Raw genomic sequence first — 17,115 nt, 5'->3', positions numbered from 1 at the left:
TCTGCGTGGGTGGAGGGAGGTTCTGGGGGAGAGGTCATTCCCTTCATACTCTGTATACACTGCTATTTAGGTTAACTCAAGTGAAATCATCAGTTTTCTAGGTCAAAACTGGTTGAATATCGGCAATTCTATATCGGGCCATTTAATAATTACATATTGAACATTCCCGTGCTCTGGTGAAATTAAACCAGTTCTTTACAATGAATGATGTCATTTTAGAATCTTAGGTTTTAGAGTTAAAAATTATAGTGATAAATTTAGGGAATACATTTTTAGAATCTTAAGATTCCTAGAAATAGGGTCTTAGACCTGGGAGGGATCTTAGGGGTTCCCTGTCTAGTCCCACACGCCAGCTCCTCCCAAGCTGTGACAACCACGCCTCAGCACCTAATGCCACTGGTCATCCTACCTCTCACCTCCTCTCTCTTCTGCAAATCTCTTCCTCTTTTCTACTGTTCTGGCCTCTGTGAGTGGGTGCTGGCCATTCAGAAACAGGGCGAGGATTTGGGGGTGGGCTGAGGCTATGAGGAGGTGGAGGGATTCAGGCACAGGCTTCATCTTAGTTGGGACATGCCCTTCTATGGCCCCTGGTTTTGTGGGGCTTCCACACTGGCCAGGGCCACCTTCCTGGGCCCTAAAGTAAAGGTCTTCAGGACAGAGTGTGGGAGCTCAGGCAGAGGCAGCTGTGGGCAGGGACTAACAGGGCTCCTGTTTGCTTCTCTCCCTCTGCGGCTGCTGCCTCCCGCCTGGGCACAGTGTTTAGTGTGGAAGGGGCCCCCGAGAATCGGGCAGGTAAGTCCTCTGTGAGTACCCACCTCCCCTGTTCCCAGCGGGGCTCCCGAGACCTGGGTTATCAGGGCGCTAAGGGCCATGTGTTCTCTCGCAGACCCCTTCGACCAAGGTGTTGTGGCCACAGACGAGGTGAAGGAGGAACCCCCGGAACCATTCCAGAAAATCGGGCCAAGTATGCGGGCCTCTCTCTGGGGCAGGGGGTGGGGAACGGGGAAGGGCTGGCTGAGGGAGGCAGGGCTGAGTCTCCCCACTGGCAGGGGCAGACATCACTCATCCTACAGCACTAGCACAGGTTAGTGAGTGGCTGGCCTCCTTGACCTCACTTTGCCCACCTGTCAATTGGTCCTATCAGTTTTAGGATTTTAGTACAGTCTAGCATAGGGTCAGAGTCAAAGCAGTGAGGGCAGGCAGGCCTGGGGCTGCGCGCTGGCTCGACTACTTCCTTGCTTGGTGCCGTTGCTGTCCGTTAGCCGCTCTGAGCCTCAGGCTCCTCACCTGTGGAGTGAGGAGGGCATTTCCTTGCAGGTTTGTTGGGGGATTAAATGAGACCATGGATGTAAATCACTTATTAGCGCAGTGCCTGGTACATAGGAGGTGCTCAGAAAATCACTCTTGTCACTGTCATCTGAAGGGGTTTATTAGTGATGGAAGCCATCCGGAGGAGCCACATGCAGATACTCTGTCCTTTTCCCAGTAAGTCCCTGTGGGCAGGAGCCAGCATATGACTTCCCAGTGTTCAGCAAACTTGTACTGAACAAGACACACGTGGCCCTGCCCTTGGGTAATTCACATGGTGGGGAGTGGGGTGAGGGGAGGGAAGACTGTTAAAATACACAGAGAAACACAGGGTGTATGCAAATAAAGTGTCTAGCACAGGACTTCCTCAGAGCATAATACCTGAGGGATGTTAACTGAGAGAGAGTCAAGAGCCACAGCTTCAGGACCAGCTCAAGTATGAATCCCAGCTCTATACTTAATAGCTGTGTGATGTTCCACACGTTTTCTAATCTCTGTAATCTGCCATTTCCTCAACTCTAAAATGGGGGTGATGACATGATGACAGTAAGACTCACCTCTCAGGATTGTTGTGGAAGGGATTAGGTGAGATTGTATTTGTCAAGCAGTTAGCATGGTCCTTGACATGTACACGGAGAGCATTAAGTAGTGGTACCTGTTAATCCAAGGAGCCCTGGCGGCACAACAGTTAAACTCTGGGCTGCTCATCAAAAGGTTGGTGGTTCAAACCCACCCCGTGGCTCTGTGGGAGAAAGAACCTGGCCATTGCTCCTGTAAAGATTATATCCAAAAAACCTTATGGGGCAGTTCTGCTCTGTCATGTGGGGTCACTCTGAGTCAGGATCAACTTGACAGCACCTAACAACAATGCTAATTACCCAGGAAGATGCTGAACGAGGAGAAACTGGCTCTGTGTATCTCTAATTCTGACAGACAACTGATACCAGAACCAGAACCTAGGAAGAGCTATCACAAACTATAGGGAGTGTGGATTTGCAATGCCCACTGAGTTTGGCTCCCGACATGCTCCCAGCTTGACTTTATGGAACTGAGGTTTCCAAAACACTATGAGGCTGTTCTTTGTTAACACTCAGGGGCTGCCTTGTGAGAGAAGAAAGCTGCTTTGTGGTCTTCTGTCTCTGTAAGCAGGGCAATGCAGGTAGAGAACCCTGAAAACAACTAGGATAGTTACAGAATAAGGAGGAGCCAGGAGAGGGTTCACGTCCACCCAGAGGCACCTTGGAATAAAGCCCTGGCAATCTACTTCTGAAAAGTCAGCCATTGAAAACCCTGTGGAGCACAGTTCTACTCTGACACACATGGAGTTGACATAAGTTGGAGTCAACTTGATGGCACCTGGTTTAGGTTGGGGGATGAGGAAAATCCCTGGCAGCAAACATGCTGGGAGGTGCCTCCCACATCTGGCATCAGCTGAGCACACTAAAGAATTGAGTACTAGTGTAGGAGGAAGTAGGAGCCATGTTAGAGCAGAGGTTCCCTAGGTGGGATCCTGCTAGAAGGAGGGAATTGAACTAAGTGGTTGTGGGTTTCAACCTGCTCTTCAGCTGCAGTTCTGAGAATTCTACTATCATAACCATAGAGGGTGAGATTGAGGACAGTTCATTCATGTTTATTGAAACAATAAGTCTGGATTCATTTACAGGTGACTTTTCATGCCTGAATAAACATGAGTAGTTTGAAAAAATAAAAACAAAACATGGGAATTATGAAAATTCTACATAACAAGAGAGGATTTAGAAAACTCAGAGGAAGAACATACTTCTGGAAGATTTACTATAAAATCCAAAAGAAAATTTTCTTTGACAACCTCAACTGAATATAAGAAAATCTGACCTCTGTGAAAAAGGAGTCTGAAGTTGCGTAGTGAAAAGGCAACAGGGTAAGGCGAAAAGGCAAATGGAGAGGGGTGAGATGGGGAAGGATTGCAGGGAAGTGGAAAGATAAGAACAGAGCTAAAATCTACATCATAGAGAAGGAAGAACAGAATTGATCCTCAGAAACCGAGTTAGTGATGTGAAAGACAAACTTGAGCAGATTTAGATACTGAGAGAAAAAATAATGTTAAACATGCAGGACAGAAAACCAACCTCAAATAATTGGTGGTGTGTACCAGTGGAACAGAAGCAATACTGCAAAGATAGAGTAGAAGAAAACTTTGCTCAGCTAATGGAAAACCTGTATATGCGAATTTAAAGGGCTCATCATGTGTCAGAGTTAATATAAACGAACTCATACGTAGATAGACCTTAGTACTTTTTGAACTACAAAAATAAGGGGGTGGGGGGGGCGGGGGGAAACCTGTACAGGCATGTAGGCATAAAAACCAAGCTACCTGCAAATGAATTCAAGGTGAACTTGCCTCAGACTTCTGTACAACATTAAATGCCAGAAGACAATGGAGTGTTTTGTAGGGAAAAGGTTGTAATCTAAGAATACTTTTATCTAGATAAACTATGATTTATATATAAAAAAAAAAGTGAGGGCTTGAAAACATACTACTCCCATATACTCATCCATCTGCAAACAATTATTTGAAGGATCTACTCCAGTGAACTGAGTGATAAAGCAAATTTAAAGCTCAATTATGAGGAGTTCTTGGTGTAAGAGAACTTGTGGTGCCTACTAAAACCAGATAAACTGGAAGTAAGATTACAATGTTGCAAATCTGATTATAAAATTAAAAGACAGAAGATTATTCTAAAAGATTAAAAAATAAATTTTTTAAAAACAAGAAGGAAGGGACAAGCGAGGGATAAAGTAGGTTAAACCAGTTCTGCTTAGAGTGTGGCCCCCAGACCTGCATCAGCATCTCCTGGAAGCTTGTTAGAAATATAAGTTCTTAGGCCCCACTCCCGACTCATAGCGACCCTATAAGACAGAGTAGAACTGCCCCGTAGAGTTTCCAAGGAGCACCTGGTGGATTTGAACTGCAGACCTTTTGATTAGCAGCTGTAGCACTTAACCACCACGCCACCAGTGTTTCCAGGCCCCATCCAGACCTGTGGAATTAGAATCTCCGTGGTGGCACCCAGCAATCTGTGTCATAACCATCTAGGTGATTCCTACACAAGTTAAAATTTGAGAAGAACTGGATTCTCAATGGAGATAGACTTAAAAATATCATTTCTTTCTTGTCTATCCCAGTTAGAGGAATAGAGCTTAAAGACTGTCTAAAATAGTGGACAATATTGGAAAATAATGAAAAATAGTATAATATTGGCGAATAATGGTAAAGCAAAGAAAGCAATTCATCTACCAACTGAAAAATAAGGGAACGACCAGAAAGGACAGAGCATGAAAAAAGAAAAAAAAACCCATAAAATAGCAGAGCCGAATAAGAGTCCGATAATTAATGGTTTACTAGACACATACCTAGCTAAATCCTTATCTTTTACTCTGAGCTTGAGCATCTTTTTTCAGGAAACTCTTTCCTACTTCCTTAATTAGATTAAATTCTCTGTTAAGGTCATCATGGCACTGTGTATGTCTCCTTCAGAGCACTTACACTTACATGGTTGCAGTTTTAAATCTGTGTGATGATTTGAGTTTTCTGTCTCCTCCAGAGTGCAAACTCTATGAAAGCAGAGACCGTGACTGTTTTGTGCTTGTACTTAGCACCCGTTGCTGTCGAGTTCATTACCACTCATAGCAACCCTGTAGGACAGAGTAGAACTGTCCATAGGGTTTCCAGGGAGCGTCTGGTGGATTCGAACTGCCAGCCTTTTGCTTAGCAGCGTCTGGTGGATTCAAACTGCCAACCTTTTGGTTAGCAGCCGTATCTCTTTAACTACTATAGCACCAGGGTGTTCAACACTTAGCACAGTACCTTTTTTTTTTTTTTGTACTTAAGGTGAAGGTTTATAGAACACACTAGCTTCTCAGTAAAGAAGTTAGTACACATATTGTTCTATGGCATTGGTTACCAACCCCACAACATGTCAGTACTCTCACTTCTCAACCTTGGGTTCCCTATTAGCAGCTTTCCTGTCCCCTCCTACCTTCGAGTCCTGGCCCCTGGGCTGGTGTGCCCCTTTAGTCTTGTTTTGTTTTATGGGCATGTCTAATCTTTGGTGAAGGGTGACTTCATTACTGAGCCAAAAGGGTGTCTGTGGGCCTTACCCTCGGCGTTTTTCCAGTCTCTGTCAGGCCAGTGAGTCTGGTCTTTTTTTTGTGAGTTAGAATTTTGTTCTACATTTTTCTGCAGTTCTGCCTGGGACCCTCTATTGTGATCCCTATCAGAGCAGTCAGTGGTGGTAGCCGGGCACCATCTAATTGTACTGGACTCAGTCTGGTGGAGGCTGTGGTAGTTGTGGTCCGTTAGTTCTTTGGACTAATCTTTCCCTTGTGTCTTTTTTTTTTTTTTTTAATAATTTTTATTGTGCTTTAAGTGAAAGTTTACAAATCAAGTCAGTCTCTCACACAAAAACCCATATACACCTTGCTATATACTCCCAATTACTCTCCCCCTGATGAGACAGCCTCCCTTGTGTCTTTAGTTTTCTTCATTCTCTCTTGCTCCTGAAGGGGTGAGACCAGTAGAGTATCTTAGGTGGCTGCTCATAGGCTTTTAAGACCCCAGATGCTACTCACCAAAGTAGAATGTAGAACATTTTCTTTATAAACTATGTTATGCCAGTTGAGCTAGATATTCCCAGAGACCATGGTCCCCACAGCCCTCAGCCCGGTAATTTGGTCCCTCAGGCAGTTTGGATGTGTCTATGGAGCTACCATGACCTTGCCTTGTACAGGTTGTGCTGGCTTCCCCAGTATTGTGTGCTGTCTTGTCCTTCACCGCTTACCTACTGTCTATTTAGTGTTTTTCCATCCCCACCGTTCTCCTCCCTTGTAACCATCGAAGATGCACAGTACTGATTTAATAAATGAAAGTACAAGAAAATTTAGGGAAGTATATTTAGGTGCATGCAAACAAATACAAAGCAGGATTTGAAAGACAAAGTAATTATCAAGAAACTGATAATATTAATGATAATATTGATGCTGTCAAGTCGATTCCAACTCATAGTGACCCTATAGGACAGAGTAGAACTACCCCATAGGGTTTCCAAGGAGTGGCTGGTGGATTTGAACTGCTGACCTCTTGGTTAGCAGCCGACCTCTTAACCAGTGTGTCGCCAGGGCTCCAGTATTAATACTAGAAAAAAACAAACTAATAAAACAATATCGTTAAATGCTAGAGCAGTGGTACTTAAATGTTCCAGTGCATCACAGTCTTTTGGAGGGCTTGTCACAGCACAGATTGTAGGACCCAGCCTCTAGAGTTTCTGTTTCCATAGGTAAGTCCCAAGAATTTGCATTTCTAACAGTTTCCCAGATGATGCTGATTCTGCTGGTCCAGGGACCACACTTTGAGAACCACTGTTTAGGGAATAGTTTAATGTTACTTTTAGTGGGTACAATTCGCAATGAAGACTTTGATCCCATGAACCTTTGTGCATCAGACAGCATTGTATTATCTAAATATAAAAAATACATTGAGAAATACAGTGGACCCAGTGCAAACCATGTGATAATGGGAAGGTTATTACAGTATACAGTATACCTTTAGCCTTTGACATAACAAGGCTACTACATAGGATCTGAATAATATAATTAATACAGTTGATTTAACAACTTTGAAACAAACAGCAATTAATACATCATCATCATTTCCAGTGTTCATGGGTCAGTTAGTAGCACTTAACTACCAAAAATTTCAAAACTTCTACAGTGGAGGCGGGGGAAACCATAAATGGAGTAAGAAACCAATTAAGAAAAAAATACTTGTAACAAGTATAACAAAGTGTTGATAGCCTTAATCTACCAAGTGTTCTTAGAGATTTTTTTAAAAAGGTAAACTTACCTGTAGAGACAAAACAAATAGAAAAGTCCAAAAAGAAAACTAGAGTTAATTAAATATAAAACATATTCAATTTCACCAGAAATCAAAGAAATGGAAAATGACAACAGCAGTGTAATATAGGCCTGCCATCAGATAGACAAAATGTAAGAAAACGGTAATACTGGTAATGCTGGCTATGGTGTGCAGAAATAGCTGTTTCCAACACCCTTCTTGTTGGAATGAAAATTGGCCCAACCTTTTTAAAGGTAGTTGGTGATACGCCTATCAGAAGCCTTAAAAATGCATATCCTTTTCCCAGCTCTGGAATTTATCCTGATGGGGTAAATATTTAAAGATTTCTAAAAGAATGTGGATCACAGCATTTTTACTTTGTATCTATATCTATATATATATATGTATATAAAGGGGAAAAAAATAGAAACATGGTAGATGTCCAGACTGGATCAGCAGATTCCAGAGTCCACTGGAAACCATGCCCCTGGTAACTGCCAGTAGAGATCCGTATTTACTGATTGGGCCAGGTGGTCAGAAAGTACCGTCCACCGAGTACACCAGCCTACAAAGAGGTGATAGACCGGGGCTGGCTATTTCAAGGCCCCTAGGGCCACACAGATGATAGGGCCGAGAGCAGCAGCCCTGGATGAGACGGCAGTGGGTGGGGACTGGAGTAAACGGCAAGATGCACCCTCTGCCCCAAGGGGGTAGCTGCTTCTCTTTGGGGATTACAGATGATTGAAATTTTAATTTTTTTTTTGTATTTATCAGTATTTTATAATTTTCCCCCAGTGAACAATATTACATCAGAAATTTTTAAGAAGAAAGAAGTTAGGCAGTGCCAAAAGAGAGGTAAAGATAAAGTCTGGTGGGACCTGAGAGGAAGAAGTGACCCCTTGTGCCTGGTGGGGGGGCGGGGGGAGGTTGGGCAGGGCAGGTCTTGGAGATGAGGGGGGACGTGTGGTTGGCCATTGCAGAGGGCAGGGTTTGCAAAGGGGGTGATACAGAGGTTGGCATTGGGGATCACCTCAGGCCACCACACGTTTCCTGAGCACCGGGGCTGGGGGTGCAGCGAGGAAGGCGAACAGTGTGTGCCAGGTACTGTTCTAAACACTTGACATATATATTTAATCCTCACAGCAATCCTGTAAGGGGGTCTTGTTATTCTGCCCATTTTACAGCTAGGGAAACTGAGGCACAGGGCAGTTAAGAGACTTGCCCAAGGTTGCACAGCTAGAAATGGCTGAGCTAGGATCTGAACCGAGAACGTTGACTCCAGAGTCATGGCTTCTGATTCTAGTTGGTGGTCCCAGAATGGAGAGGGAGTGGACTGGGAGGGGGGAGCAAAGCTGCTGGTTCTGGGTGGGGGCCGGATACCCATTTCCACACCATCTTCCTTCTTGGCCAGAAACCGGCAATTACACCTGTGAGTTCTGCGGGAAGCAGTATAAGTACTACACGCCCTACCAGGAGCACGTGGCCTTACACGCCCCCATCAGTGAGTACCTGCTCCAGTTGGGGGCCGGGGGGCAGTTTTGGGAGGGAGTGGACCAGCCTTAGTCCAGGGACCTGGAGCTTTGTGCCAAGGGTGGTAAAAACAAAGGTGAACTTGGTTCTGGGTCAGTCTGTAGTCTCTAGGCCTGACCTGCGGCCACCTTGCTGCAGTAGCCAGAATAGTTGGGAGAACCCTACCCAGAAGCCAGGAGAGTCACAGTTCTCTCTTGGTGGAATTGAGGCTTTGGACAAAAAGGCCTGGGCCCATGTGGATTTTAGGTTAGGAGAGTAGGCATCACTTGTCCAAGTCCCTCAGTGGCCCTGTTCCCACTCCAAATCATGTGGTTCCTGAAGCCACTGCCATATAATGCAGATTCAATCCAAACTCATACAGGGACCAGCCACCCTCCCCCATGCCCCTGCCTCTCCCCTAAGCTAGGGCCATGTGAACAAGATGAAGACAGCACCTCTATTTGCCACTGTTGGTGGAAAGGGTAAGAAGGCAGGAGGAGCACTTAGCTGGAGTTGGAAGCCCTGGGTACAAGTCCCATCTAGGTCACAGGCAGGGAAGTGCAGACATCCTGGTCTTCTGGATGCCTGTGGACCTACAGATGACCTCCCACCCTCCTTCTAGATGTCTGAGGGGTGTTTCCATCTTTAGATCCCCAAGTGTATGAGCTAGAAGGGCCCTCAGATCTTTCTACAGATGGGGAAAAGTTCTGACAGGGACAAGACTTAACCAGAGTCACAGGGCAGTAGGGTGATGTTTAGGGGCATATTCGGAGGCATCACTGCTTGGTTTCTCAGCAGAGCTGTGGGATCCCACTCCCGCATTCTATAGATGGGAAGACTTAAGTCCAGACAGATGGGAGGAATTGCACAAGGTCACTGGGGCCACAGGCTGTCTACAGTCTGGGGAGGTCCACAGCCTTCCTGTAGCCTGACAGCAGTGACAGGCAGGCGATTCCCATCGAGGACATTAGGGGCAGGAGGAATTGGTGTCCAGAGCCTGGAGGCCATAGGCAGCTACCCCAGGAATTCCAGCCTGGTGGACAGAGTGGTGGGGAATTCATGTCCTCAGGTAGGGTACTGGGCTAGGATTCTGATCCAGACTTGACACTCGACTGCTGTGTGACTTTGCGCCTGTTGCTTCTCTTCTCTGGGCTTGAGTGTCCATCTGTGAGAGTTCTCGAGGCCTTTCCATCCCAGGGACCTAGATTGCAGGCATCTCCAATGTGAGGTGACCCTCAGGCAGGCAACTAGAGGAAGCCATCCCCCAGAACCCACCCCACTACCCAGGCCACAGATGCTTGGGTTACCCAGTGAGCTGGGTCGTGTGTAGGGGGAAGAGATGGCAAAGGTTCTATCTGGCAGCCTCTCCACCCGATAGCACTTAGGTCTGGTGCTGAGCTCCATGGCCTGGACCCCTCTGGGAATCCAGCAGTGCAGTGCCCTGCCGCAGGTGCCCAGAAGAGGATGTTACCCAGAATGCACTTACAGCTAGACATTCATACAAGGCCAGCCTGTGATCTTGGTTTTAGCAGTTAGAGAATGTCTTTAGTGCTTCTTCTCTCTTCCCCCAGATGGTGTTCCTGGGGCAAGCTCAGAAAGGTCATGGAGTTAATAAGAGGCGGCGCCTGCGCTGAAGCCTGGCAGGCGGGCTCCAGGACCACGCTTTTAACCATGATGCAATCTTGCACCTCATGTCAGATGGTGCAGTGGGAAAGGGAGCATCACTTGTACCCTGACTTCTTCCCTAAATCCAGGTGCTCCTCTCATAAAGCCTGTTTACTTCTCTTTGTGTACCTTATTTTCTTTTTCTCGCACTTGCGGGCTCTCTGTCTTTGTCTTTCTGCCCCTGTTTGTTGAATGAATCTCTCTTTGTCTATTCTTCACTGAAGTCTGGGGGCTGTAGGATCACATGTGTTCAAAAAACACCTTGGAGATTTAGGCTAGATCCAGCAGGGGATTGATTCTCCAAGACTGACCCCAAAAAATTGCCCTTTCAGTGGCCCCAGATCCAGGGGTTTTTATGTCCATGGCTTCTGTGTGGAGGCAGGGGCTGGACTTGATGGCTTTATCAGGTGGTATCCAGGGCTGATGAGAGTATCTGGAAGGAAGAAATTCTCACGCATTTCTGGTGTGGAAGAAATTCTCACGCATGGCATCACATAGTATGTACTCTTTGGTGTCTGGCTTGTGTTGCTCAGGAAAATGTTTTTAAGATTCATATATGTTGTACATATCAGTTGTTCATTCTATTTTACTGCTGAGTATTCCATTGTATGAAAATACCACAGTTTGTTTAGCCATTTGCCTGCGTGTGTTCATTTGGGTTGTTTCCAGTTTTAGGCTATTATGTATAAAACTGCTATGAAAATGCTTGTAAGAGGTTTATTGTAGACATATGGTGTTCTTTTCTCTTGGATAAATACCAAGGAGTAGAATTACTGGGTCATGGGGGAGAGTGTGTTTACCTTTTTAAGAAACTGACAGATCATTTTCCAAAATGGCAGGAGCGTCTTACACTCTCACTAGCCATGTATGGGGTTCTACTTGTTCCGTATCCTTGCCAGCGTTTGGTAGTGTTAGGGTTTTTATGTTTTAATTCTAGCTATTCTCAAAGGTATGTACTGGTACTGCATTATGGTGTTAATTTATATTTTCCTGATGATAAATGATGTTGAGCATCTTTTCATGTGCTCATTGGTCACTTGTATGTTTTACTTTGGAAATTGTTTGAAGTCTTTCCCCATTTTTTGGTTGGGTTGTCTTTTTTTTTTAAGTTGTAGGAACTCTTTATATATTCTGGATCCAGTTGCTTTGTCAGGTACATGTATTGTGGATATTTTCTCCCAGTCTTGGGCATGCTTACTGATTTTTACGCAGTGTCTTTTTGATGAGCAGAAGTTTTTCATTTTGATTAAATCCAGTTTATCACTTTTTTATGACTAGTGCTTTCTGGGTGCCCAGGAAATCCTTGCCTACCTCAAGGTGGTAAAGATATCCTCCATTATTATCTTTTAGAAGCTTTATAATTTTAGCTTTTGCCTTTAGGTCTGTGATTCATTTCCAGTAAACTTTTGTGAATGATGTGAGATGTATAAGTTGAGACTTCTTTTATTCCATACATTATCAGGTTGTTCTAACGCCATTTGTTGAAAGGATTATCTTTTCCCCATTGCATTGTTTTGGAACCACTGTTGAAAATTCATTGAATGTATAAGTAAGTGTGAGTTTATTTCTGTTCCATTAATCTATTTGTCTTTGTGCCAGTTCTACATGGACCTGATTATTACAGCTTTATATTAAGTCGTAGGTCAGGTACTGTCAGTTTTCTAATTTTGTTCTTCTTTTTCAAGATTATATGGATATTCTAGGTACTTTTTCGTATAAATATTAGAGTCTTCTTGTCAGTTACTACAAAAGACTCTAACTGGGATTTTGTTAGGGATTATACTGAATCTATAGATCAGTTTGAGGAGAGTGGACATCTTAACATTGAGTCTTCCAATCTATGGACATGGTATATCTCTTCATGTATTTAGGTCTTTTAAACTTTCTCTGAGCAATATTTCATATATTTTCAGAGGTCTTGCACACATTTCATAAAATTATTTGTAAGCATTTTATGTTTTTGGCATTATTATGATTTTGTATTTTATTTTCCAATCACTCATTCCTATTACACAGAAACCTAATTGATTTCTGAATATTGAATTTGTATCCTGAACTTTGCTAAATTTGCTTATTAGTTAAAAAAAATTTTTTTTGGTAGATGTCTTAAGATTTTCCTTGTGTATTTTTTATGATGATATTTAATACAGACAATTTTACATCTTTCTTTCCAATACATATCCCTTTTTTTTTTTAATTTCTTCACTGTACTGGTCAGGACGCTCCAGTACAATGTTGAATGAAAGAAATGAGTGGCTCTCCCTTCCTTGCTCCATGTCTTAGGGTTCAGTTTTCATCACTAAGTATTATGTTCATAAGTATCATGTTAGCCAAAGTAAATTTACATGATGCTCTTTATTGTGCTAAGAAGTTACCTTAAGGAAAGTAACTGAAAGGTCTTATCATAAATAAACTGAAAGTTTTATCATAAATTGGTATTGTGTGTGTGTGTTTTCTAAATCTATTGAGATTATTCTATGATTCTTGTCTTTTACTCTGTTAATGGGGTAGATTATGTGGACTGATTTTTTCTTTTACATGTCACTATTTTTATGCCTATACTTTATTAAAATACATGAAGAATGTTGGAAGGTCCAGCCTGGAACAGAATTGACAAAAGTTACAACGTTGGGATATTTCTTCTTTGCCAGAAGAATGACTTCCTTCTTTGAAGCTTTTTTTTTTTTTTCCTTAGATAGGCATCTAAATTTCTTTAAGAACTAGGGTAGTTTGTAGAGTTAATTTATTTTCAAGAACACATTTTCTTTTCATTTCTATCAAAAATTGTCCAGGGTTTTACCTGGTTTTTAATGTTACTCCCAAGACTAACCCCTCAAGGGCAGGGAACCTACATTCCTAGGATTAGCAGAGTGCCCCGTAGTCAATCATTGGTTTGTTAATGATCGTTAAAAAAAATTCTGGTGAAGTTTTTTAAAAGTACCATTATTGCAGTATATTGACTTATAATAAATTGCCCATAATTAAAGTATACAGTTTGGTAAGTTTTGACATATATACAGTTGTGAAACTATTACCACAATCAAGATAATGAACATATATCCTTCGCCTCCAAAAGTTTCCTCGTGCCCTTTGTAATCCCTTGCTCCCCACTTCCTCATCCCTAGGCAAACACTGATTTGCTTATAGTTACTATAGTTTGCCTTTTCTAGAATTTTCCGTATATGGAATATGATGTTATGAACTTTTTGTCATTCTTTTACTCAGCATAATTGTTTAGAGATTCATTTATGTTTGCATGTATCAATAGTTCGTTTATTTTTTCTTTTTAAATTGATGGGTTAAAAAAAAATTTTTTTATTTGTCTGTTGTGACTATACCACAGTTTATTTTATTTACCTATGAACGGACATTTGGGTTGTTTCCAGTTTGGTGATAATACAAATAAGGCTGCTTTGAACATTTGTGTGTAAGTCTTTGTATGGACAAATGTTTTCATTTCTCTTGTATAAGTACCTAGGAATGAATGGCTGGATTGGGTAAATACCTATTTATTTACCAATTGGGTAAATACTTATGAGTGGAATGGCATATGCTATGTATATGTTTAACTTTTTAAGAAATAGCCTAGCTGTTTTCCGAAGTGGTTATGCCATTTAATATTCCCACCAGCAAGCATGAGCGTTCTAGTTTCTAACCAACACTGATATCGTCTTTTAAATTTAGCCATTTTAATAGGTATATAGTGATATCTCACGGTAAAGACGTGACAGTCTGCTTCTGTCAAGATTACAGCCTTGTAAGCCCTATGGGACAGTTCTACTCTGTCCTGTAAGGTTGCTATGAGTTGGAATCGACTCAATGGCAACGGGGAATGATATCCCATTGCGATTTTCGTTTGCATTTTTCTAATAACTAATGATTTTGAGCATCTTTTTATGTGCTTATTTGACTTCTGTATATTCTTTGATGTTTGTTCAAATCTTTTGCCTATTTTTGAATTGAGTTGTTTCCTTTTATTGAGTTTTGAGAGTTTAAAAAAATATATATTCTAGGTACAAGTTATTTATCAGACATACATGATGTGAATGTATTTTCTCAATCTGTGGGTTATCTTTTCATTCTCTTAATAGTGTCTTTGAGAGAGCTGAAGTTTTTAATTTCAATGAATTCCGGTTTATTACTTTATTCTTTTATGGATCATACTTTTCATGTTGTACCTAAGGAATCTTTGTCCAACTCAAGGTATCAAAGATTTTCTATGTTTTCTTCTAGACATTTAATGGATTTAAGTATTGTATTTAAATCTATGATCACTTTGGGTTAATTTTTCTAAATGATGCCAAGTATTAACATTTATTTTTTGGTGAATATAGATATGCAGTTATTTCAGCACCATTTGTTGAAAAGACTATCCTTTCTTCACTTAATTCACTTCACATCATTGTGAAAAATGAGTCGTTCATATATATGTGGGTCTATTTCTGGACTTTGTATTCTGTGTCTATTTCTGGATTTTCTATTCTGTTCCCATTGATCTGTCTCTTTTTATGTAGCTGTTCCACATTGTAGTTTTGTAATAAGTCTTGAAATTATGTATTTGTTAGACCTCCACATTTTTTGTTCTTTTTCAAAGTGGTTCTGGTTATTCTAGCTCCTTCACATTTTCATGTGAAATTCTAGAAAAAAGTGTGCTGGAATTTTGGAGTTTGTGTTGAATTTGTAAATCAATTTGGGGAGAATCGACATCTTAACAATATTAAATCTTTGACCCATGAATATAGCTTTCCATTTATTTGTAGGTTCTTTAATTTTTCTTAGCAGTGTTTTTTACTTTTCAGTGTACAGGTATTGCATATCTTTTCATTGGACCTAATCTCTATCGTTTCATTTTTTTATGCTGTTGCAAGTGGTATTGTTTTTCTAATTTCAATTTCCAATGTTTTGTCCTAGCATATAGAAACACAGTGTTTTAAAAAATTGGTCTTGTATCCTGCCACCTTGTTAAACTAATTTATTATCAGTTCTCATAGGTTTTTGGTATATGCCAACAGATCATGTTGTCTACAAATAGACAATTTTACATCTTTTCCAATCTAGATGCTTTTTACTTGTTTTTCTTGCCTTACTGCACTAGCTAGAACTTTCAGTACAGAGTTGAATAGTAAGAAAGCAGACATTCTTATCTTGTTCCTAATATTAGGGGGAAGGTATTTAATAGGTTTTTTGTAGATGCCCCTTATCAGGGTGAGCAAGTTCCCTTTTATTCCTAATTTGCTGAGAGTTTTTATCAGGAGTTGATGTTAGATTTTGTCAGCTACTTTTTTGTGTCTGTTGAGATGTTTGTTAATGTGGTGAATTACATTGGTTGATTTTGAATGTCACCTGCATTCCTGGGATGAAACCCATCTGGTCATGATGCATTATTAATTTTAATTATTAATAAACCGGTATTAATTTGATTATTAGCATCAACCCTTTTTATATATCGTTGGTTCAAATTGCTAAAATAAATTTTTTTTAGTATTTTTGCATCTATGTTTATGAGGCACACTGGTCTGTACTTTTCTTGTAATGTCTTTGTCTGATTTGGTTGTCAAAGTAATGCTGGCCTAATAGAATGAGCTCGGAAGTATTCCCTCTTCAATTTTCTGAAGAATTTGTGTAGAATCGGTATTATTTCTTCTGTAAATGTTTGGTAGAATTCACCATCAAAGCCATCAGGCCTGGAATTTTCTTTGTGAAAAGGGTTATTTAGAAATCTATTCTACCTCCAGATATTTGGAGATTATCCACATATCTTCTTGTTACTGATTTCTAACTTTATTCCACTGTGGCCAGAGAACATAATCTGTATGATTTCCAGTCTTTGAAATGTATTGAGATATGTTTTATGACCCAGCAATTGGTCTGTCTTGCTAAATATTCCATTTCCACTTGAAACAAGAAAGTATTTTCTGTCGTTGAGTGTAGTGTCAATTAGGTTAAATTGGTTGATGATGATGATCAGATCTTGTGTACCTTTTTTGTATTTGTTATCTGTTTGTTCTATAAAGTACTGAGAGCGAAGTGTTGAAATCTCCAACTGTAGTTGTGAATTTCTCCGTTTCTCCTTTTACTTCTGTTAGTTTTTGATTCATGTATGTTGAAGTTCTCTTATTAGGTGCATGCATGTGGAATAATTAAGTCTTGATGAATTGACCTTTTGAATTGTACTTATTTATTCATTTCTGGTAATAACTCTTGTCCTGAAATCTACTTTTTATGACATCAATAGAGCCATTCCAACTTTCTTATGATTAGTGTTTGCATGGTATATTTCTTTTAATCCTTTTTTAAAAATCTGTCTGTGCCTTTATATTTGAAGTGTGTACATACAGTTGGTTCTTGCTCTTTTATCCAGTCTGACAGTCTCTACCTTTAATTAAAATGTTTAGTATGTTTACATTTAATATAATCTATTAATATAGTTTTTTACCATCTTGCTGAGTTTTTTCTATTTATCCCATTTGTTCTTTTTGTTCCTTTTTTCTTTTTTTTGCCTGCCTTCTGCCTTTGTATTAGTGCTTTATTTTTTATCTCTTCTGTTAGTTTTCTAGCATACCATTTTGATTTTATAGTGGCTATTTTTTTTTTTTTTTTACTGTATAGTTTGTAATTTATCACAGTCTACCATGAGTTTATATCATATCACATGTACAAGAACATTACAACAAATATACTTCCATTTACTACACTCTTGTCCTTTGAGCTGTTTTTAGACACATGTCTACATTATGTTATAAACCCAACAATTATTCTTT

General features: G+C 40.8%; 1 protein-coding gene across 16 annotated transcripts in view; it reads left to right on the top strand.

The window, feature by feature from the left end:
• ZNF618 (zinc finger protein 618) overlaps window positions 1–17,115 on the top strand; it is a 184,258-nt gene that overhangs the window by 143,765 nt on the left and 23,378 nt on the right. For 9 of the 16 annotated variants that reach the window (XM_064291568.1, XM_064291567.1, XM_010587713.3 and 6 more), the window contains 4 exons: window positions 757–792; window positions 887–964; window positions 7,976–8,035; window positions 8,592–8,681. In XM_064291568.1, coding sequence (XP_064147638.1) covers window positions 757–792; window positions 887–964; window positions 7,976–8,035; window positions 8,592–8,681 — 264 coding nt within the window. The remainder of the gene's footprint in view (window positions 1–756; window positions 793–886; window positions 965–7,975; window positions 8,036–8,591; window positions 8,682–17,115) is intronic. The other 7 variants (XM_064291570.1, XM_023545025.2, XM_064291571.1 and 4 more) reach the window with 5 other exon arrangements.

The sequence above is a fragment of the Loxodonta africana genome, chromosome 9 (genome assembly GCF_030014295.1).
Source record: "Loxodonta africana isolate mLoxAfr1 chromosome 9, mLoxAfr1.hap2, whole genome shotgun sequence".
Lineage (NCBI taxonomy): Eukaryota > Metazoa > Chordata > Mammalia > Proboscidea > Elephantidae > Loxodonta > Loxodonta africana.
Note: the sequence above shows the minus strand (reverse complement) of the source record. Positions and strands in the feature narration are given on the sequence as shown.